The 23,208-nt window shown below is 42.5% G+C and overlaps 1 protein-coding gene across 3 annotated transcripts in view; it reads left to right on the top strand.

Moving 5' to 3' along the window:
• The window catches only part of SUSD1 (sushi domain containing 1), a 130,461-nt gene that overhangs the window by 35,277 nt on the left and 71,976 nt on the right, over nt 1-23,208 (top strand). For all 3 annotated transcript variants that reach the window (XM_043453660.1, XM_043453659.1, XM_043453661.1), the window contains exon 6: nt 13,136-13,315. In XM_043453660.1, coding sequence (XP_043309595.1) covers nt 13,136-13,315 — 180 coding nt within the window. The remainder of the gene's footprint in view (nt 1-13,135; nt 13,316-23,208) is intronic.

The raw sequence follows: 23,208 nt of genomic DNA, 5'->3' as shown, positions 1-23,208 counted from the left end.
TGAAAAAGTTCAGAAAGCTATACGTTAAAACATTAACGGTGCAGAGGAATTCCCTGGTGATCCAATGGTTAGGACTCTGCACTTCCAATGCAGGGGGCAAATATTCAGGGTTGATTTCCCTTAGGATTGACTGATTTGCTCTCCTTGCTGTCCGGGGAATTTTCAAGAGTCTTCTCAGCACCACAGTCCTACAGTATCAATTCTTCGGTGCTCAACCTTCTTTCTGGTCCAACTCTCACACCTGTACATGACTACTGGTAACTGAACAGACCTTCATTGGCAAAGTGATGTCTCTGCTTTTTAATAGGCTGTCTAGGTTTGTCATAACTTTTATTTTGCTATTTTTTTTTTAAATTATCAGAAAAGGTGCCAGTTGTGACAGCTTAAAGAATTTGAGTTTTAAAAAATTCAGCCAATCCAGGAGCAAGATAAGGGAGTCACTTTAACCATTAGTTAAATCATTTAATCATTAGCAACAAATCCAGAGTCCAGATCTGATGCTATACTTGATAGATCCTGTGACTAGGCAAGTCTGGAATCTGGAAGGAGAAAAACCAGGTACACCACAAGTTATTCTATAAGAGTGAATTCTTACATATCATGTAAGAAAAATGGGTAAAAACTTAGAGAGTTGAGATGGAGAGATGGGGTGGGTCAAGGGAGAGTTGGCATTTGCATTCTTCCGTTTGGGTAGTTTGCTTCCTGTGCAAGCCTCTAGTGACAGTGGTTAGCAGTGTAGGTGGACCATCTGAGGGTTCTGGGACCATCCAGGTTTGTTCCCATCCTTTTGGGGGCCTTATCTTCCTTTCGGGCTGGAGTTCTCACCAGAGGGTGTCTGGTTCTGAATAGTCCCTTAAGAATCCACTTCTATGTTTGCTTTTTCTTGCTTAAAACCCCTCTAAAAACAGTGAAGTGGCCACTGCACCTAGAGTAAGATCCTAACTCCTAACCATGGGTTTAAAAAATATATATTTATTTAATTTATCTATTTGGCTGTATGGGTTCTTAGTTGTGGCATGCAGGATCTAGTTCCCTGACTGGGGCTCAAACCCAGGCCCCTGTACTGGGAGCACAGAGTCTTAGCCTCTGGACCACCAGGGTAGTTCCATAACCATGGATTTTGAAGCCAACATGGCTCTGGTCCTTTTGTGTTTCTGTACAGGTTACGTCTCCCAATATTCTCTCCCAACCAGTATGTCTCTTATCAGCTTCAAGGCCCTTTCTCTCTACTTGAAATAATTGCCAATCTGCTTTAAAAAATTGTTATTGTGGTAAACCACACATGATATAAAGTTCACCATTTTAGCTGTTTATAAGCCATTTATAAATATACAGTTCAGTGGCATTAAGTGCATTCAGTGTTGTGCAACCATCACTGCTGTCCATTTGCATCATCCAAAACAGAAACTCTACACCCATTTAAGAAGAACCCCCCATCCCTTCTTCTCTCTTTTCTACTTTCTGTCCCTGTGAATTTGTATTATGGTTACCTCGTATGTGTGGACTCACACAATACTTGTCTTTTTATGTCTGGCTTATTTGACTTAACATCATATTTTCAAGGTTCATCCATGTTACAGCATGTATAAAACTTTACTCATTTTTTTCCCTTTTAGTTTCATTGAGATGTAATCAACATGCATCACTGTATAGATTTAAGGTGTGCAGCATAATGACTTGACTTACATACACCATATCATGAAATGATTATCACTGTGTATTTAGTGCCCATTCATTGTCACATACAGATACGACATTAAAAAAATAGAAAATGAGAGGAATTCCCTGGTGGTCCAGTGGTTAGGACTCCACCTCCACCGCAAGAGGCCCAGGTTTGATCTCTCGTCAGAAAACTAGGATCTCACAGATCAGCTAAATAAATACATAAAAGCTACACACTGGATATTTCCATTAAAAAAAAAGAAATAGAAAAATGGTAGTTTTTCCCTTGTGATGAGAACTTTTAGGATTTACTTTCAACAATTTTCATATGTGATGTATAGCAGTGTCGATTTATCACTTTGTACATTTCATCCCAAGTACTTATTTATTTTATAACTGGGAGTTTGTAACTTTCGAAGAACGTCATTCCTTTTTCAGGCTGAATAATTTTCTGTTGTGCGTATACGCCACATTTTATTTCTTCATTCATCTGTTGAGGGAGGCTATGTACTTTTTGCACAGCAAGCTCCTTTTCATCTTTCAAGTTTCAGCCTAAGTGTCATCTCTGACGTCCTCTTGCTTAGGATGTAAGTGTGTTGTTTATTATTATTTTTACGGGACAGACTGATGAAAAATCAGTCTGGGGGGACATCAACCGTGCGTCTTCTTCAGTATCATCTCTCCGGCTCCTGGCACAGTGCCTGGCATACCTAAGGCCTGTGGAAGCACCCCAAACCGCCCCCAAAAGGTGGCAGAGATGATGGCAGGCATAGCGGAATTGGCTTCTGAACTGCGCCGCAGCTTATCCTGTGGCTGAGCCTTGCTGAAACCCTGGCCTCCTCTTTTCCTGATTCCACACCTTCTTACTCTGTCTTCTGCACTTTCTTGCTTGCGTCTCCCCTGGCGTGACATTTCTATGCTTTGATAACCCATAAACAAGGCTCTGGGGCTGACTCTTGGTTTCCCCATCCCCACACCTGTGGCCCTCCAGAATGCATGGCACAACTCTGTGGGCTAATTGCAGAGGCAGAGTTTCTTCCTGGAGTCGGTTAACAAGGGTGGGACATGGTTTCTCAAGTCTACTCACAGCAGAGCCAGAGCTTGAAGGTTTACAAGGTTTTCCTTAAACACTGCCTTCTTTGCTTTTTAGAAATGCCTTCTGATGTGGTTACTGGTTTTGTTTTTTTTTTTTTTTAGTGAAAGTCACTCAGTCATGCCCGACTCTTTGCGACCCCATGGACTATAAGCCCGTGGTCCGTTGAATTCTCCAGGCCAGAATACTGGAGTGGGTAACCTTTCCCTGCTCCAGGCGATCTTCCTAACCCAGGGATTGAACCCAGGTCTCCAACATTGGAGGCAGATTCTTTACCAGCTGAACCATTTAGGGAACTAGTTTGGCTTTATTTCCCATTTCATAAATATTCCATTTTCAACTAATAATGGGTATCACTTCCCATTAAGAACCAGAGCAAGGAAGTGACTTACCTTATGTCACCAGCTTAGATACCATGTTGAAAACCCAAAGCACCTTTCCAGAAGGCAAATTTCATATAGAAGCAAGCCTTAGTGAGCCCTGGAGGTGGGAGGCAATGGTGAAAGGCTGGAGGGCTCTAGAAGGAGAGGGACACTGGGGCAAACTTACCTTCCTGCCCAGTGTGGTCTTGAACCCACCCAGAGGGATGTGTGTTGTTGCTGAGTCAACTCTTCATCTTTTAAGATTTTCTTCGTGGAGCCCAATCTCATCTACACAGTTGGGGAGGGTTTGAAAAAGCTTTGGCATAAGTTGGAATACAAATGAGTGCATTCAGGGGAGGGGTGGCCTGTAGCCTGCCAGGCTCCTCTGTCCATGGAATTCTCCAGACAAGAATACGGAGTGGGTAGCCATCCCCTCCCCCAAGGGATCTTCCCAACCCAGGGATCGAACCGAGGTCTCCCACATTGCAGGCAGATTCTTGGCTGTCTGATACACCAGGGAAGCCAATTTTTTAAAAATCTATTTAAATTAAAAAATTAATTTAAAAATTAATTAATTTATGACTGGGTCTTCGTTGCTGCCTGCAGGCTTTCTCTAGTTGCAGCGAGCAGGAGTTACCCTTCATTGCGATGCCAGGCTTCTCATTGAGGTGGCTTCTTTTGTTGCAGAGCCTAGGCTCTAGGGTGCACGGGCTTCAGTGTTTGTGGTGCATGGGCTCAGTAGTTGCAGCTCGAGGGCTCTAGAGCACAGGTTCAATAGTTGTGGCACACAGGCTTGGCTGCCTCACAGCACATAGAATCTTTCTGGACCAAGGATGGAACCCATGTCCCCTGCATTGGCAGGCGGACTCTCAACCACTGGATCACCAGGGAAGTCTCCATACTGATCTTTGAAAACTGTCTTGACTTACTGGTTGCTTGCAACAGATCTCTTGTGTGATCCTTTTGCCAAGTAAATGCCATTAAACGTATCACTACAAATGTTTGGCATCACTTGAGTATGCACAATGAATGATGACATTGGTCATAAGACTCAGGGTGCTGAAACATGAACTCTATAATCAGAAAGTCTTGTGTGAGTTTTGGCTGAGCTGCTCAGTGATTCCATCACCACCTCTAAACTTCTCCAAACTCCAGTTGCCTTCTGTTGAAGGAGGAGAAATTGTTGTCACCCTAGAGTTATTATGAAGTTTTAATGAGATAATGATTAAAAGTGTTTGACATTGTGCTTGATGCAGAGTAGCTCCTGGATAAGTGTTTGGCATCAGAATATGAGAGTCATAATCTAGACAGGAGTGGCTGGTAATTTTTCTAACAAAAATTCTAGGTCTTTCTAAAACATCCTACCATAAAATGGGAAGGTCTAAAATTTTTTAGCTTTCACTTTACTTTATTTATTTGTTTTTGATTCATGTGTTCTATTTACAGCTAGAACAGTTTTAGTGTTATTTCTTGAAAAAAGATTGTTATACAGCTCAAAGCGTCAAAAACCATTTCACCTCTATAAATGGAAGATCTCTATAAGAAATATACTGATAAACTTTTTCATTTTCCTTCCAGCACTCACGGTTTTACCTACCCTATCACCTCCTCCGATGTTTCTGAAGTGTTCAGATTCTACCTGCTTCCATATTAGACACTATTTGTTGACAATAAGTGTTTTTATGAGAAATGGAAAATTTTCTTTTCCCTCCAAATGGTCTGTGGATACGATCTGAAGGAAAAGTATTGCGGTTAAAGATCATGGGAGACTTCAGAAAACAAAATCCACTAAAAAGTAATTCTTTTTTTTCTACCGTCTTAAGGTCAAGTAGGCTTTTTGGTACTAATGAGTTCAGTGACAACACTTCATAAGTTGCTTATAAGAATGTGCTTCATGGAATTATGTAACCCTCCCATTTCCCTTGGATGATTGTGATATGATTTTCTGATTTCAAGTTGTCTCATATTGCAATGTTAGGATTTCAGCCCCAACATCAAATATGTATGTAGTTTAATGCCCAAGTGATCCTGAATTAACTATATTTGGCCAGATTCAGAACATGTCATAAAGTGTGTGAAACTTTGTCATAAGGCTACGTTTATATTGCTTACATATAAACTTCAGCAGTGTTCTGGTTCAAGACGGTGGAGTGTGCTCACCTCCTCCTGAGAGAGCTAACTGCTGATAACTATTAACAGGAAGATGCTGGAACCCACTAAACTTCACCATAATTAACGCTCATAATAATATTAATAGCTCACATGACTATAGGGGATATTCTAAATATATAGGATATAGACATAGCTCACATAGAACTTACTGTTAAGAGGGGAAGAGAAGGTTTTTTACAAATGAAGAGTATAGGTGTAATTGCTGAATTATCTGATCTAGAGCATGAATGTAGTGTAGACTCTGGCATTCACCTACCTAGACTGTTTGGGCCTTTACAACCCATCATGTTACACTAATTTCCAGGTGTTATAAAGCTTCTGATTTGATACTGCATGCTGCTTGCTTAGTTGCTCAGTCATGTCTGAGTCTTTGCTACTGACTGTAGCCCACAAATGGAGAAGGCAATGGCACCCCACTCCAGTACTCTTGCCTGGAAAATCCCATGGACAGAGGAGCCTGGTAGGCTGCAGTCCATGGGGTTGCTAAGAGTCGGACTTGACTGAGCGACTTCACTTTCACTTTTCACTTTTATGCACTGGAGAAGGAAATGGCAACCCACTCCAGTGTTCTTGCCTGGAGAATCCCAGGGACGGGGTCGCACAGAGTCGAACACGACTGAAGTGACTTAGCAGCAGCAGCAGCCCACAAAGCTAGAGTCCGCGGACTCTCCAGGCAAGAATACTGGAGTGGGTTGCCATGCTGTCCTCCAGGGGATCTTCCCACCCAGGGATCAAATCCCTGACTCTTAGTCTCCTGCATTGGTAGGCAGGTTCTTTACCTCTAGAGCCACCTGGCAAGTCCCTGATTTAATACTCAGGCACAGTAAGGGTCTTATTATTGTTGGGTAAACATGAAAATTGACTTGAATGTGATTTTCTTTCATTTTCATCCATGTAGCTGCCCTTTTGCTAGAGTTTTTCATTTAGTAGTTTATTTTTCTGGGAAGAAGAAAGATTTATTTTTCTGGGAAGAAAAAAGTAAAAAAGGTTTTTCTTTTTTTGGGGGTCAATATTAATAAGTAGAATAGGTCAATCATTGGTTCCCTCAGCATTTGGCAAGATGTCTGCCTCAATTTGTGGACATTATTGGTCATTTTTTTTTTCCTTCTCAGCTTGGTGTTTATTGGTCTCTAAAACAGTCTTAAATTCAGCCTTATATTACACTGTTATTTCTATCGTCAATCACATTATTTGCTGATGTGTATAATAAACAACAGTTATTGCTGATACAGTAAGTTATTGATTAGATGCCATAAATTGCCTATACCTTTCATCAAACAAATTTCCTTCTGGAACATTTTCTTGGGTAGAATATTAAAGGTAACAGGGTGGATAAGCATTTTTACCTTCAAGATATGAAACAGAGTTACAATCTTAATGTGATCTTTGAAACCAGCATAACACATTTTCCCCCAGGGAGACCTATTTTGAAGTTGATTATTTAAATAAAATCATGGATAATAGGATACTAAGGAAAAATTCCCAGCCACATTCATAATTAGATGACTGTATTCCTGATGCAGATTCAATATAATTACCCAGAGATATGTGTGCTTTAATGAACACCCCTATGCATATGCAACACAAAATTTGTACAGCTTTTTTTTCCTTTGGATGTTAACTGTTTTTAAATGGTTTTTTTCCTTGTAATAGTGCTAGTTTTATTATCAATTGTAACTTCTGTTGGATTGATTTTTGAATATGACTTAATTGGGGCCACTGGCTTTCTTGGGTCCCATTTGGCCTGAGTAGAAGTGGCCACCATCTCAGCATGATGCAAATATCTATGATGGGCTTATGTTCCAGTTAAGACCTGGGCCAGATCCAGGGTTAAATATCAATACCAAGAAAACTTCAGGGCAAGTACAGTGGCAGGGGAAATCCATTTCCAGCCACTCTCTTGCTATGGTTAAGTTTTTGGAGACAAGATGGGGGCAGAGGAAATTGTCATAGAACCAGTCTGGACTAATTTAAATGCTTTTTCATGCAACCTTTTCTTCTGAGGTTTTGGTTAACCTACAAAATCAGCGCCTAGAATGAACCCCTTCAATGTGAGGCTACCTGGATCAAATGAACCTGGACTTCAGGATCACAAAAACCGTGATTTGAATCCTGGCTCTGTCTTTTAATAGTGAAGTAACTTTTGAATGTGACTTAACCTCTTTGGACCTCCAGTTTTGTATCTGTAACTTACGTGAGAATAAGACATTTACCTTGTAGTAGGGTTTTCCATGAGAAATAAATAAGATTGTGTATAAGGAAGAGACTACCTTATGTTTAGTTGGGTTTTGGTTCCTTGCTATTGTTTTAAAATTAAAATTGTTAAAATTTTTGATTAAAATTATTGCGGTTTAAAAAGCGTTCCCAGAATTCACTGTTACAAGAGTGATATTAGTTTTTGTAGGCTTTTTTCTCAGCTTTCATCTACTTGATGTTTGGTAGGTGTGAGTTACTTCTGTTAGATAAAAAAATATAGAGGCGATGTGCTCCCGTCTTGTTAGCGGTCCTTAGAATTTACTAATGTGTGTTTCCTTCCTCAGGGGCTCTGGTCATATCAAAGTAACATTTAGAAAAAGATTTCTTTTTTTAGTTTTGGCTGTGCTGAGCCTTTGTTCAGTGCTGGGGCTTTCTCTAGTTGCGGAGAGCAGGGGCTGCTCTCAGCTGCAGTGCGTGGGCTTCTCTTGCTGTGGAGCATGGACTCTAGGGTGTGGGGGCTTCGGGAGTTTTGGCACATGGGCTTAGTTGCCCCGAGGCATGTGGAATCTTAGTTCCCGGATCAGGTATCGAACCCATGTCTCCTGCATTGACAGGTGGATTCTTAACCACTGGACTACAAAGGAAGCCCCAAAGTAATATTTATTGCATCTTGAACAATGATGAAGTAGTAGCAAGCTACCAATGAGCAACTATTTATTATTTACTATGTAAAACATACAAATGTAAGTAGGCATTGTGAGGATGCAAGAGATTGTTAAGCTAAAGCTTCTGTCCTTTAGGAACTGTTCATGTATTTGGGAAGACATAGTCATTAAAAGAACCCCACTAAATCCTCAAGCAGGAAATAAAGGTCAAATGAACAGGATAAATAATTATTCTTTTAAAAAATTATTTATTTAGCATATTTTTGGCTGTGCTGGGTCTTTGTTGTCGGCCTATAGGCTTTCTCTAGTTGCAGCAAGCAAGGGCTACTCTCTAGCTGTGGTGCCCTGGCTTCTCACTGCTGTGGCTTCTCTTGTTGTGGAGCATAGGCTCTAGGGCCCTTGGGCTTCAGAAATTGCTCTTGGAGAACTCAGTAGTTGAGACATGCAGGCTCTCGAGCACAGGCTTAGTAATTGTAGTACACAGGCTTAGTTGCCCCTTGACATGTGGGATCTTAGTTCCTGGACTGGGGGATTGAACTGGTGTCCCCTGCATTGGCAGGTGAATTCTGAATCACTGGACCACCAAGGAAGATCCAGATAAATAATTATCCTTTTTTCTACTTCTTTCCTCACTCTCACATCCAATCTGTCACCAAGAATCTTGTTTTGCTTCCTGTATATGTCTGGAATCCATCCCGTTTTCTCCATCTCCATCATCACCTCTCAAGTGCATCTAAGACCTCATTCTCTCTCTGTTGGACTTTTTCTTTTTTTAATTTTTTTCATTTATTTTTATTAGTTGGAGACTAATTACTTTACAATATTGTAGTGGTTTTTGCCATACGTTGACATGAATCAGCCATGGATTTACATGTGTTCCCCATCCTGATCCCCCCTCCCGCCTCCCTCCCCACTCCATCCCTCTGGGTCTTCCTAGTGCACCAGCCCTGAGCACTTGTCTCATGCATCCAACCTGGGCTGGCAATCTGTTTCACACTTGATAATATACATGTTTCAATGCTATTCTCTCAGCTCATCCCACCCTCGCCTTCTCCCACAGAGTCCAAAAGTCTGTTCTATACATCTGTGTCTCTTTTTCTGTCCTGCATATAGGGTTATCGTTACCATCTTTTTAAATTCCATATATATGCATTAGTATACGGTATTGGTCTTTATCTTTCTGGCTTACTTCACTCTGTATAATGGGCTCCAGTTTCATCCATCTCATTATAACTGATTCAAATGAATTCTTTTTAATGGCTGAGTAATATTCCATGGTGTATATGTACCACAGCTTTCTTATCCATTCGTCTGCTGATGGGCATCTAGGTTGCTTCCATGTCCTGGCTATTATAAACAGTGCTGCGATGAACATTGGGGTGTATCTGTCTCTTTCAGATCTGGTTTCCTCGGTGTGTATGCCCAGCAGTGGGATTGCTGGGTCATAGACCCTGCCCCACCTCTCCTTTTATTCCTGTTCTCCCATCTGTTCTCTACCCAACAGTCAAAATGGTCTTTTAGAAGTCTAAGTCAGATTGTCTCATTCCCTTGCTCAAAACCCTTGCATCGTGCTCAGCTGCTTTTTCATAAGCTCCGAACTCTTTCCTAAGGCTTGCAAGGCCCTTCCGTAGGGCCCTCTGTGATCATCTCTGCTCTTCTCTGCACTGTCATCTCATGCCCCTTCTCCTTGCTGACTGTGTTCCAGCCAACAGGCTGCATTTCCCTTTCTGGAACACATCAAGAACTCTCTCACCTCAGGGTCTTTGTGTTGGCTATTTCACTTGATTAAAATGTTCTTCCTCTGGTCCTGAACATGACAGGCTCTTTCTCATCCTTCAGGTCCTAATTCAGGTGCTACCTCCTTAGAGAGCTCAAATCATTCCTGACCATGCTATGTAAAAAGTCTTTCCCATCCTATCACATTATCTTTCCTCCTACTTAACTTTTACCACAATCTGCAATTACCTTGTTGGTTTATTATTATTATTATTATTTTTTTGTCTAATTATTCCCTCCCTAAGTTCTCTGAGGGGAGTGATCTTATCCATTTTGTTCACTGCTGTAGTGTATAGCATACTGTCTCACATATACTAGGTGCTCAATAAATAAATGACTAAGGGAATGAATGAACACAGGCTATGAAAGCTCAGAGGAAGAAGGGATCCCTCTATTAGTCATGGAGCAGTTTCTTCATTGGGAAGGATTTTGCTAGATTTGAGGGAGGAAGCATGTAATTTGAGTAGAGAGAAAGTGAGCAAGGTGAAAGGTGATAGAATGGGGCATATACTGTAGGTTTTCAAAGATGGAGCTGCTCTCGAGAAGCGGTGGTTGTAGGAATCTGATAGATGTGGATTCGGCTTCTTACTGTCACACGATTACCTATGTGACTTTGGATGTTTTATTTAACCATGTTAAGTCACTTTACCTGTAAAATGGGGAAAATAATCTCTGCTATAGAGGGTTACTGTGAAGTAGTAATGTTAGATACTTGAGGCCCATTTGGGATGCGTGTGACGTCAAGGGGTAGCCGTTCATACCACTGTTTAATTTAGGTTCTCACCTGTGAGTGTGCATACAGATCAGATTTGCAGCTTTGTAAAAATGTGGATACCAAGAACCCAACAAACTACTACTTATTCAGAAGAGTTGGCTCTGGGTGATGGTGGGGTGTGTGTGTGTGTGTGAAAGAGAGAGAGACACTCCATTGTGTGATTTTTTTCAAAAGCTCCCTAGGTGATTCAGACTGTATGGCTGTTGTTTAGAACCATGTGTTAATTCCTCTCTAAATATCTCTTGCCAAGGGACTGTCCAACTTGAATAGCTCTGAGACGGGAAGTCACAGAATTGGGTCCAAATTGCCTGTTCCTGGGCATCTACCTGAGTCCCTAGAGACCAAGCTATTGAATTCTTATCTATTAATATCAGTTAAAAAAGAATCTCGTAGTCTCAACTAAAGCCACCATGCCTTCCATTATTCTTGGTCATATCCAAGATGAAAGTCAATTTTTTTCTATACGTTTATACCTTTAGTATATATATGCTATGCTCAGTTGCTAAGTCCTGTCCATGAGATTTTCCAGTCAGGAGCACTGGAGTGGGTTGCCATGGCCTCCTCTGGGGATCTTCCTGACCCAGGGATCGAACCCATGTCTCCTGCTTCTCCTGCATTGGCAAGCAGATTCTTTATCACTGTGCCCCCTGGAAAGTCCTTAGTATCTATGCCTCTCCCCTAATCCAGAGGTCTGGTTATCAGATTCCCCCCCAAACCTCTCCAGTGTGCAGTTTAGAATTCCAGCTTCAAGGTCGATGAAAGAAAGTGAAAGTTAGTCACTCAATCATGTCTGACTCTTTGCAGTCTCATGAACTGCAGCCTGCTAGGCTCCTCTGTCTATGAAATTCTCCGGGCAAGAGTAGTGGAGTGGGTTGCCAATTCCTTCTCCAGGGTATCTTCCTGACCCAGGGATTGAACCTGAGTCTCCCGCATTGCGGGCAGATTCTTTACCGTTTGAGCCACCAGGGAAGCCCATGATGCTGCTGCTGCTAAGTCGCTTTGGTCGCGTCCGACTCTGTGCGACCCCACAGACGCCAGCCCACCAGGCTCCAGTCCCTGGGATTCTCCAGGCAAGAATACTGGAGTGGGTTTGCCACTGCCTTCTCCGAGGGAAGCCCATAGACCTACATAAATCTATACCCTCAGTTTATTCACTGATGATCCCTCTAATTTCCTGCTGTAACTGAACCCTGTCTTGAACTGGCTGTTTTAGATGTCAACAGTGGCTGGGCAGTCTTAGGAAACCGTAACCATCTGTTCAGTTGGTTGCTCACGTATGCACAAATATACTCACATCTTGGAATGTTTGGGGCCAGTATACAGGCTGAAAGATCTGATGTTGGGAAGATATGCTGAGGGCCAAGAGGTCTTGTGTCGGGCCAACATGTATGAGAAGGGAACAAATCTCTGTGGGCAAACATGGGAATTGAGAGGTGGTCAGGGTTGGAGGCTTTATTTAATGACCACCTCATTCTGGTTGCATAACTGCTCAGAATTTGTGTCTGCACTGACCAGAGACTGACTCTTTACTGTTCGGTCTATCGAGCTCTACGTCACCCCTAAATGATTATGGAGACCTATCTGTACATCCTGCTTGTTTCATTCTTGTGCTTCTTCTAAAGGCCCATCTTTCTGTTTTCTTTCGGTATTTATTCTGATTCACTTTTGTTATTGGGTTGAAGTTATTTTTGAATTTTTTTCCCAGAAAAGGTACACACATAGATTTTTTAAGAATTGTAAAATACCTGAAAGTGACTCTTTTATTCTTCTATGAGGTAGAGTTTGGCTGGGTCTAAAATGGCAATGTCATAATCCTTGTCCTTCAGATTGTTCTGTGTAAGTTTTCCAATGTCTTCTAGTAGTCAGAGTTTCAGAGAAGAAATTTCATATTCATTTTATAAATCCAGGATTGTTTCCCTCTATGTTGCTGACTTTTTCCCTTTGAAAGGTGCATCTACATTGAATGTTAATTAACATTCCCCGTTAATTTCCTTTAAAAAGTTCAGAGATTTTGTATGTATTTTGTTTACTCTTCAGTTGGCAAAAAAAACTACAGTTATATTATTATCTACTCAGGAGTTAATGACCTGAAGATACACAGTAAAAGACAGCAGAAAAATCTTAGTATTTAAAAGAACCCTGAGATGGATTCTTTCATTGGCCAAGGAGTTCTCTATAGTATAAATAATCTCATAATTAGAATGTTTTTTATATATACATGTTTGTAAATTTCATTAAGCTCAGAGAACTCTATTTTCTTTACTTCTGAACAGTCTTATTTTAAGTATCTGCAATTGAATTATTTGGTGGGGTTAATGTCTTTCCGTATCCCATATGGATGGACTCTATCGTTGCTGAATGTTTATTTCTAAAAGGTGAGTTATGGGATGGAAATCATGGGTCGTAACAAATGCCGTCCTACTTCTTATTTCAGAGATCGACTGTGGCCGCCCCCCAGAAGTGCAGCACGCGATCCTCGAGGGGAGTCACAGCTCCAGACTGGGCAGTGTGGCTCAGTATGTCTGTCTGGAGGGCTTTGAGAGCCCTGGAGGAAAGATCACTTCCGTTTGCACAGAGAAGGGCACCTGGAGAGCAAGTGCTTCGTCCTGCTCAGGTATAACCCCATTCTGTAGGGCTCCTGTCTCCTAGAGGTAAAGAGCTAGCAGGTTGTGGACCTAGAGCCTTTGATTGCTTGCTCTGTGTACTGTACCCAGCCATGCCATTTACTCCAGTGGGCACTTGGCTTTAGGTTTGTCAGCCAAACCCTGAAGATTTAAAGGGTGCATTGGGAAAATAATTTGGATAGAAAGCATTATGCATCTGTCTTTTGCAACTCACCTTAAATCACAGTGACTCCTATCTCTTCTGCTTGGTTGGCTGAGAGACTTTTCTCTATGAACCATTTTCACAGGGGGCTTACTTGAAAGTCCTAATTAAGCACATGTTGACAGCTTTTCAGAGAAAAGGTGGTGTCATGTATAGCGAGGTTTTTAGTGTTTATTTTTAATTGTGGTAAAACATGCACAACATAATATCTACCATTTTAACGCTTTTTTGGTGTTAACTATTTTCACATTGTGCAACCAGTCTTCAGAACTTTTTCATCTTGAAAAACTATTAAAGAGTAACTCCCTATTTTCCCACTCCCCACAGCTTCTGGTACCACCATTCTGCTTTCTGTCTGTATGAGTTTGGCTAATTGACCTCACATAAGCGAAACCATTGGTATTTATCCTTCCATGGTACTCCGGGTTTATCCATGTTGTTGCCAATGGTGGTATTTCCTTTTTTTTTCTGGCTGAATGATAATATTCTGCTGTGTTTTTTTACGCATTATGCTTATCCATTCATCTGTTGATGGACAGTTGTGCTGCTTCTACCTTTTAATTATTGTGACTAATGCCTCTCTGAGCAGGGGCTTACAAATATCTCTTTGAGACCTTGATTTGAATTCTTTTGGTTGTGCCTACTGTGCTAAGTCGCTTCAGTTGTGTCTGACTCTTTACGACCCCAAGGACTGTAGCTCAACAGCTGCTATGTCCATGGGATTCTCCAGGTAAGAATATTGAAGTGGGTTGCCATGCCCTCCTCCAGGGGATCTTCCCAACCCAGGGATCAAACCTGCGTCTCTTTTGTCTCTTGCTTTGGGAGGCGGGTTCTTTACCATTAGCGCCACCTGGGAAGCCCACGATTCTTTTGGATATATTCCCTCAAATGGGATTACCTGTGAAAAGGAGTTTTGAGACTTCAGTTCAAGTTCTAGCAGTCCCCTGTGTTAGCTGTGTGTCATCAAGTAAGGCATTATTCTCTTAGAGCCTCAGTTTCCTAGTCTGTAAGAGGGGGGAAATATAGCCTGTTTTTCCTACTTCAAATAGTTGTCGAGAGAGAATCAAATGAGATAATCTACAGGGAACATTTCAAAATTTAAACCACTGTGCACATATTAGGTCTTTTACTGAAATTATTAGCCTGACTTAAAGCAGATCCTCTCATGAGTCAGAAGTGTAGACTTCCACATGTTTTATTTCACCTTGGCCTTCAATAAACAGGGTGCGGAAAGGCAGTGATTCTTAGGCTTGTGATAGTTGGCCCAGGGTGTGACAGATTATTGTCACCTAATCTTGAATGGTGACAACAAGTTGTCACACCCTGGGCCAACTATCACAAGTCTAAGAATTTTGAATGGGGATTCCTTGGTGGCTCAGACGGTAAAGCGTCTGCCCGCAATATGGGAGACCTAGGTTCGATCCCTGGGTTGGGAAGATCCCCTGGAGAAGGAAATGGCAACCCACTCCAGTACTCTTGCCTAGAAAATTTCATGGATGGAGGAGCCTGATGGGCTACAGTCCATGGGGTCGCAAAGAGTCGGACACGACTGAGCGACTTCACTTCACTTCAGTCTTGAATGACTGGTAATTTGTTTCTAGATGTTGACTTGCTTGGCTCTGAAGACAGATTTCTGAAGAGTGAAATCCCAAGGTAGCTTTGGTTTGGGTCTCTGGCTTGACTTGCAGTGGAATTATGGCAGAGTGTCTTCAGTTCAGTTCAGTTCAGTTGCTCAGTCGTGTCTGACTCTTTGCGACCCCATGGACCGCAGCACACCAGGTCTCCCTGTCCATCACCAACTCCCAAAGTTTACCCAAACTCATGTCCATTGAGTCGGTGATGCCACCCAACCATCTTATCCTCTGTCGTCCCCTTCTCCTCCTGCTTTCACTCTTTCCCAGCATCAGGGTCTTTTCAATGAGTCAGCTCTTCGCATCAGGTGGCCAAAGTATTGGAGTTTCAGCTTCAACATCACTCCTTCCAATGAACATTCAGGACTGATTTCCTTTAGGATGGACTGGTTGGATCTCCTTGCAGTCCAAGGGACTCTAAAGAGTTTTTCAACACCACAGTTCAAAAGCATCAGTTCTTCAGCACTCAGTTTCCTTCATAGTCCAACTCTCACATCCATATATGACTACTGGAACAACCATAGCCTTGACTAGACAGACCTTTGTTGGCAAAGTAATGTCTGCTTGGGTCTTGTCAATCTAAGTTTTCTAAAGGAAAGTCTAGGATGAACAAATATAACACGTGGACTGCAGGTTATTATATGTCCATAGAGGAAGAGTTTATGACCATATGTGGGACTGGGATTTGAAGAAATCTATCAATTCTTTCAATAGATATTTATTTAGCATACATTGTGTGTGGGGTACTTTGCTGGACACTATCTTTTTGGAATTTACAGGGCAATGAAGTAAATAGATTTTTCTCCAAAGAAATGCACATAAAAAAAATATACATTTAATATTGAAATCCTTGGGTAAAGAACCTTGGAGAAGATGAAGAACTCAGTCCCGTTGCTGAGACCATGTCTGTGCCATGCGTTTTCCACGTTTAGTTATCTCTGCCACCACTGCAGCAGGAGGTAGGCTAGAGACTGCAGTCATAGCAATAAGGAGGGGTAGACTTGGATGAGGACCCAGAGATCTAAATCAGCCTTCTCTTAGGTCCCATTGACTTGTCCAACTTGCACAGAGAAGCAAGGGCAGACCTGTAAGTAACACCAAGGACTCCAGAATCCCCATCTTCATCATTGGAGACACTGAGAAGAGATAATGCCATTTCAAACCAGACTGATAGTCTTCCCAAACAATGACTGCCTCTCCAACAGCATCTCTAAGTTATTTGAAGGAAATGAGGCAGCTGCCTCGTGGGTTGCTGAATTCAACATCTGGGGAGGTGGTCTTGGGCCAGAGTTACCTGCGGAGTCACTGGGTCTGAGAGCCAGGCATAGCTTCAGGACCCTTAGCCATTTTCTTCATGGCTCAAGCTGCTTGTGCCCCCACCATTCAGACTTCAGTGGGAGCACTAGGATTAGTCACTCCCTGAAAAACCAGTGGATCTGCATGGGGCATAGTAAGCTATTAATTAGCTGATGCTTGTAGAGCACTTTGAAGAACAAACATGTTATGTAACTGCTAATTATAATTACCGACCTCAGCCTGCCACCTTTCACAATGTCTGTGGCTCCAGCTGCAGCTGTTTCCATGGGCTTATGCAAGCTTTGATTTAAGAAGAGAAAAGGCATTCTCCCCGAGAGCTGTGATCTTTCTCTGAGGAGGCCTCTATGCCCTCAATCAAGATTGGCAGCTAAATTCAATTTCCGCAGATAAAGGGGGCGATTTACATGCTGATTAATTCATGGCACAGTGCACATGGTGGGTAGGTAGGAGACGGTTCTGGAACTGGAGGGAGAGATGCTGATTACCACGGCTCTTGCTCAGCTGCCTCTCCTTCCTTCTTTTTCCTATTTTTCACCCGTTTCTTCCTACCGCCCCTTCTGCCTTACCTCTTTCTGTGCATTTTGTATTTACCTTCCTCAATGTTCACTTTTTTCCAATTTTTTTCTACTTTTCTGCCTAACCTATGAATACCCTCCACCCTGGTCCTCTGTTTCCATTCTGTTTACCCCTCTTTTTATACTTGAATGTTTAATTCCAAATTGGGTGGAATAATTTCTCTTCATTTTACTTGGGTTGTTCTTAGTTAAAAATAGTTTTGAAGTCCCTATTTATTTGGATTAGTAGCTTAGAAACACATATATTTAAAAAATTTATTGAAGTATAGTTGATTTACAACGTTGTGTTGATTTCTGCTGTATAGCAAAGTGATTCAGTTAGAACTGTATACATTTTGAATGGAGTATGACCTCTGGCAAGGTGGTGGGACTCTTTTTTTTAAGGCCAGTTTAGACTGGAAACTCCAGACAGCCGAGAATTAGGCAATTATGTTGGTGTCTGGAAAAACCCCAGGTGGAAGCTTGATGTTCAGTGAGTCGGCTTACATCAAGATCAAAGAGACTGATTCATTCTTGATAAGACTGTCCCTGGCTTTCATTCTGCACAGGTCATTTGGCTTTTTATGTTTAGAATCTGAGTTAATAATTATGAAGTTGATGCTCACTCACTGCTCTTAGAAGAGCAGCATCTCTATTGAAACACAGACTGTTTGACTGCTGGGAGCCTCTCTGAGTCCCTCATCTGACTCAGGCACCAGAGTCCAAATGCCTCCAGGCCTCCTGTTAGCTTCTGCTCCTTCTATTTTTCTTTCTTTCTTTTTTTTTGCTATTGTTGATGCTGCTCTTCAGCCCAGTGAGTGCTCACTTGCAGCTCAAACATATTTCAGATAGAAGAGAAAGGTCAGCCGGAATAAATGGGCACACATGCAAATAGCCACATGCCTGGAATTTGTTTACGTATGTAATGTTTAGACCATCAAGCATTATAGCTGCCATTGATCACACACCAGCTTAGACACCCACGGTTCTGCCAGGAGCCTTGATGCTTGATTTCATTGTGTCCTCAGAAAAACCTGGTGAAATAAGTATTGATATTTTCATTTCATAAATGAGTAATCTGAGACTCATAAAAGTGAAACAACTTTCACAGGGTCATTCAGTGACTAGTAAATGGCAGAGACAGGATTTGAATTTAGGTCTTTAAGCCGGAGATCTGTCTCCTACCAGTTTCCTAAGGTTGAACTATTTGTAGATTACCCTGACAGAGTTTATCAGAGGAAAAGTATTGGTTATTTAATATTTCTTTAAACAACTTAGATTTAAAACTTAAATTTGTAGTTTAAATTTATTGACCAAGACACTTTGTAATATATGTGATAGTCTGAATTTGATGTTAATACCTCGTTTTTTTTCAAAAGTCAATACCAGGCGAGCCTATAAAAATGTATTCAGGTGCCAGCAAAAATCATCCTAAAGTGTATAAAGCATTCTAGAAAAGCACTACTCTAAGTCATGCTGCTTCTGCCTATTTTATGCAAAACCCTAAAGACTTAAAGGGCTTCCCAGGTGGCACTAGTGGTAAAGAAGTGGCCTGCCAGTGCAGGAGATACAGAGACGTGGGTTCCATCCCACGTCAGGAAGATTCCCTTGAGGAGGAAATGGCAACCCATTCCAGTATTCTTGCCTGGAGAATCCCATGGATACAGCAGCCTGGCGTGCTACAGTCCATAGGGTTGCAAAGTCAGACATGACTGAAGTGACTTAGCACGCAAAGACTAAAAACCAAAAGGAAACAGCAGAACTCTTATAACCAAACACGATTTGTTTAACATTGTCACCTTGGGGAGCCATACTCTCGTTTCAGTGATGCTATTATCAAAATGTTTCTGTTTTGTAATCCAACTGGGGTTGCCTTTGAAGGTAGTTTACACATCACATTGGAAGATTGGTCCTGTTACTTTTGAAATCAGGTTCTGTTTTCACCTAGAAATGACTTCCAGCTTGACCATCTGCTAGGGTCTCCTGAATTTATTTGGTAGGGTCTTTGACAAAAATAAAGAACATGGATATAAAATTGGAAACCAAAAGCGTACATTAGACCAGGCCCTGCCCACAGTGGGGCTTCTGAGAGAGCAGGGTGTGCTCACTGACTCTGTTCCCTCCCACCCTGCTCTTGTCTCAGTCTCTCCTGCAGGAGAGTCAGGCGTCCAACACCCCAGTACACCATGGTTCTCTCACCAAGGTTTCTTAATGATCACCGAATCAAATTCATCTTCTAGCATCAATCCTTGTTCCTCTTAACCTTTCCATAACACCTAGCATTGCCCACCATCTATCCATGTATTCATCCATCTACTTAATCAATCAACCAAATGATAAATATTTAAAAAATATCTGTGTCCAACCAACTGTGTTAGTTTCTGGGGATAGAGAGATGGACCTTGTTTGTCTATGCTGTTATAGAGCTCACGTTCAGGAGAGATTTGTTGTCGTTGTTCAGTTGCTCAGTTGTTTCCATCTCTTTGCGACCCCATGGATTGCAGCATGCCAGGCTTCCCTGTCCTTCATCATCTCCCGGAGCTTGCTCAAATTCATGTCCATTGAGTTCGTGATGCCATCCAATCATCTCGTTCTCTGTCGTCCCCTTCTCCTGCCTTCAATCTTTCCCAGCATCAGGGTCTTTTCCAGTGAGTCAGTTCTTCGCATCAGGTGGCCAGAGTTTTAGAGCTTCAGCTTGAGCATCAGTCCTTCCAATGAATATTCAGGATTGATTTCCCTTAGGATTGACTGGTTTGATCTCCTTGCAGTCCAAAGAACTCTCAAGAGTCTTCTCCAACACCACAGTTCCAAAGCATCAATTCTTTGGCGTTCAGCCCTGTTCATGGTCCAAACCCTCAGGAGAGATAGACTTAGATGTTAAACAACTAATTACAAAGTTATGTTGTTACGAATGTGATGAGTACCACAGAGAAATACTAGATACTAATAGAATGCTAAAATACATGTCTTTATATATATGTACATTTATACACACACACACAACCATGGACCACATGCATAATCTAAAGCAAAGCAAAGGTACTTTATCACCTGTGAAGGCGTTGGTTCTCAAAGTTCAATGTAGAGTTCATTTGGATGCTATGGGGGGCCTCCTTTGTTTAAAGCCAGGGAGGCCTAAACATCCTACAACTGGACAAGCCAGAGATCTGCTCTGCCTGCCTCTATCCAGTCAGACCTCAAGTCTGATCATGGAACCTTGCGCTCTCCTTTGGGAGAGAAAGAACCATATGAGACAAGGGTGAGAGATCAAGCCCTGGGTGCCTCTGCTCCAGGCCCTTCTCGGGTGGGGGTGAGAAGGTTGGGGGGCTTGGTGAGAAGGAAGGGAGATAACTTTTGAGGAAACAGACATGACTTCACATCTTCTCGGTCCTTGACTCCCAAGGCATCGCACTGTCCTCGCCAACCACCGACCTCCTTCCGTGTCGCCCTCTCCTCTGATTTCCCCTTGAGTGTCCATGTGTCTTAGTCCCCTGCCGTGCGGCCCACTCTCCACGTTGTACGTGGGTCTGTCACCTGCACCCAGAGCTTCAATTGCCATCCACACACTGATGACCTTCAAGAATGTTTTTTTCACTTAGCCAGATTAACTCAGACTTAGCATGTTCTAGGCACAATTCATTAGTTTCTTTCTCACAAATGCATTCTACTCCCTCCCATATTTCTTCTGAGAACAGTAGAAGGCAATCCATTCAGACCCTCAGGCTCAGAGACTGGCAGTCAGCCTAGACGCCTTATCACTCATCTCCTATTGCTTCTCCTTCAGGAGAAACTGTTGTTATGGTTTTCAAGGCAGTGCCCTGATTCCATATGTTCACCTTTTTGCTGAGTAACTGCTTCAGTGCAAAGGTTCTGGGTTTTGGAGTCGGGCGGGTCTAGTTCTGAATTCTGACTTGGCTACTTACTAGCTGCGTTACTTCTGTAAGCTTCAGGTCTGTAAAATGGACACGATAATGTCAAACTCACAGGGTTATTTTTGACGATTAGATGAATGATGCATTTTAAGTACTATCTACACTATCCGGTCCATAGTAACAACTCAATAAATGTTCACCTATAACTGACTTTATGATTGCTTCCCATGACTACTGTGAAGATGTGATCAAGTCTATAAAGATCTATATATCAGTGTTTGATGTATTGGAATCACGGAGTAAAGGAGGTCAAATTCTTTCCTTGTGACCTCCAGTGTTACCTTCAAAACACACCAGAATTTTTTTTTTCTTTTAATTAAAAAGAATTTTTTGTTTTGCCACACCACGCAGCATGGGATCTCAGTTTCCCAACCAGGGATCGAGCTTGTGCCCCTGCATCGGAAGCTCAGAGTCTTAGCCACTGGACCGCCAGGGAATTCCTCCTCCAGAGGTATCTTTGTTAAAAAACAAAAAGAGTCCCCATCATCTTCCTGCTTTTAGCTCTCCATGGCTGGTAGGAGGAAGTCTGCGTTTAGTCTGGTGCCCAGGTCTTCAAAGTCTGCTCCTGTTCTCTCTCTGAAACCTTGCTGCCCCTCTTCTTCCTCTCCAGCACGTTACCCATCACCACTCTGAAACTGTCCATACCCTTTACACCTAGGACTTTGGACCTGCTTAGATGTCTTCCCCACTTGTAAGCCCTGCAGCCGTGAAGGGTTGCATGGCCTCCATGAAGCCGGCTTCCCCAGGTCTCCTGGTGAGAGTCAGTGGATTCTTTCTCTATACCCTGTGGTACTTGTGTGTAACTTTGTTCTGATATTGATGGAACCATAATTTATCTGCTTGTGTGTTAACTTCTTCCATTAGATACAGTGTTCCTGAGGGAAAGACTTACCTTCTGATCATCACAGCCCAGTGCCTGGCAGGGGAGATGTTTGGTGTTCAGTGATGGTTCAGTTAAGGGTCAATGGTGAATAAAGTGCCCCGGACTCAGTTCCAAAGAGAACGTCCAAAAGTGTTTTCAGTACTATTAGAATGAAGGTGTAGCCTCTCGAGTCATCTCCTTTAAAAGGGCAGCATGAACGGAGATGTTTAATATCTGATACATTGACAAAGAAGTCTTTCCAGCTGGTGTGTAGACACCTGGAGGGAAGGGCAACTGAATTTTGTTCAACTGCTCCTTGGAATGAAATAGCTGACCTCCCTACAGTAAAATCTGGGTCCCATCTGTGCAGAGAGCAGGGCACAGGCTGGAGGCAGATGGCATTTGTGAGATGTCATTTGCGGTTGTCATAGTGAATGAACAAAAAGGAAGAACAAGAAAGGAAACTTTCATGTCTCCTTTCTAATCACTGCTTGGGTGGCAAAGGGTCCTGAGTGGGAAGGAAATATGCTTTAATGGCAACTCAGCAACAAGGTGAGGACTGGGGTGTTTCCTTTTCCTTCTGGACCAGGGGATAAGTGTCAGGGGGCTGTGGGAGTGAACAGAGGAGTCTAGAACTCTAGTGCTTTGAAGGGCTGGAGAGGGAAGGGACTGGGAATATTTGGGACTTTTTCAAGCTGATAAAAGTCTGTTGCCAGTGTCATCATTATGCTACCTAAGGAGGTGAATGGATTGGATCTTTGCATTCATCAGAATACCCATGTCCACACCTGGAGTATTTCTTTGATTTCAAATTATCTGTGCTCCAGGGAGAAGCAATGATGTAGTGACCCAGGAGTGCAATAGATGGGCACAGTTGATCCTCTGGGGTCTCTCCAGAAATTTGCCTCTTTTCCTCTCCCTGCCTCCATTTATTCCCACTTACAGTCAGCTGACTGGGCTTACCCATGACCAGGTCATGTGTGACATCAAAGCTCGGCAGTACTGCTGATTGGGTGATTTAGTAAAGATATAAAATCTTCCATGGGCAAGGAGGTCAGTAGATTAGGGTCTATCTAAAGGTAGCATTGGTTCTGAGTATGAAGAAATGGGGCTTCCCAGGTGGCTCAGGGGTAAAGAATCTGCCTGCTAATGCAGGAGACGTGGGTTTGATCCCTGGGTCAGAAAGATCCCCTGGAGAAGGCAGTGGCATCCCATTCCAGTATTCTTGCCTGGGAAATCCCACGGACAGAGGAGCCTGGACAGACTACAGTCCATGAGGTCTCAAAGAGTCGGACATGACTGAACAACTAACACACACACACACACACACACACACACACACACACCCCACGAAGCAGGAGTGAAGGCTGAGGTAGGCAGAGCAG

Source organism: Cervus canadensis, chromosome 30, assembly GCF_019320065.1.
Source record: "Cervus canadensis isolate Bull #8, Minnesota chromosome 30, ASM1932006v1, whole genome shotgun sequence".
In the NCBI taxonomy this organism is placed as follows: domain Eukaryota; kingdom Metazoa; phylum Chordata; class Mammalia; order Artiodactyla; family Cervidae; genus Cervus; species Cervus canadensis.
This window is presented reverse-complemented; position numbering and strand designations above follow the sequence as displayed.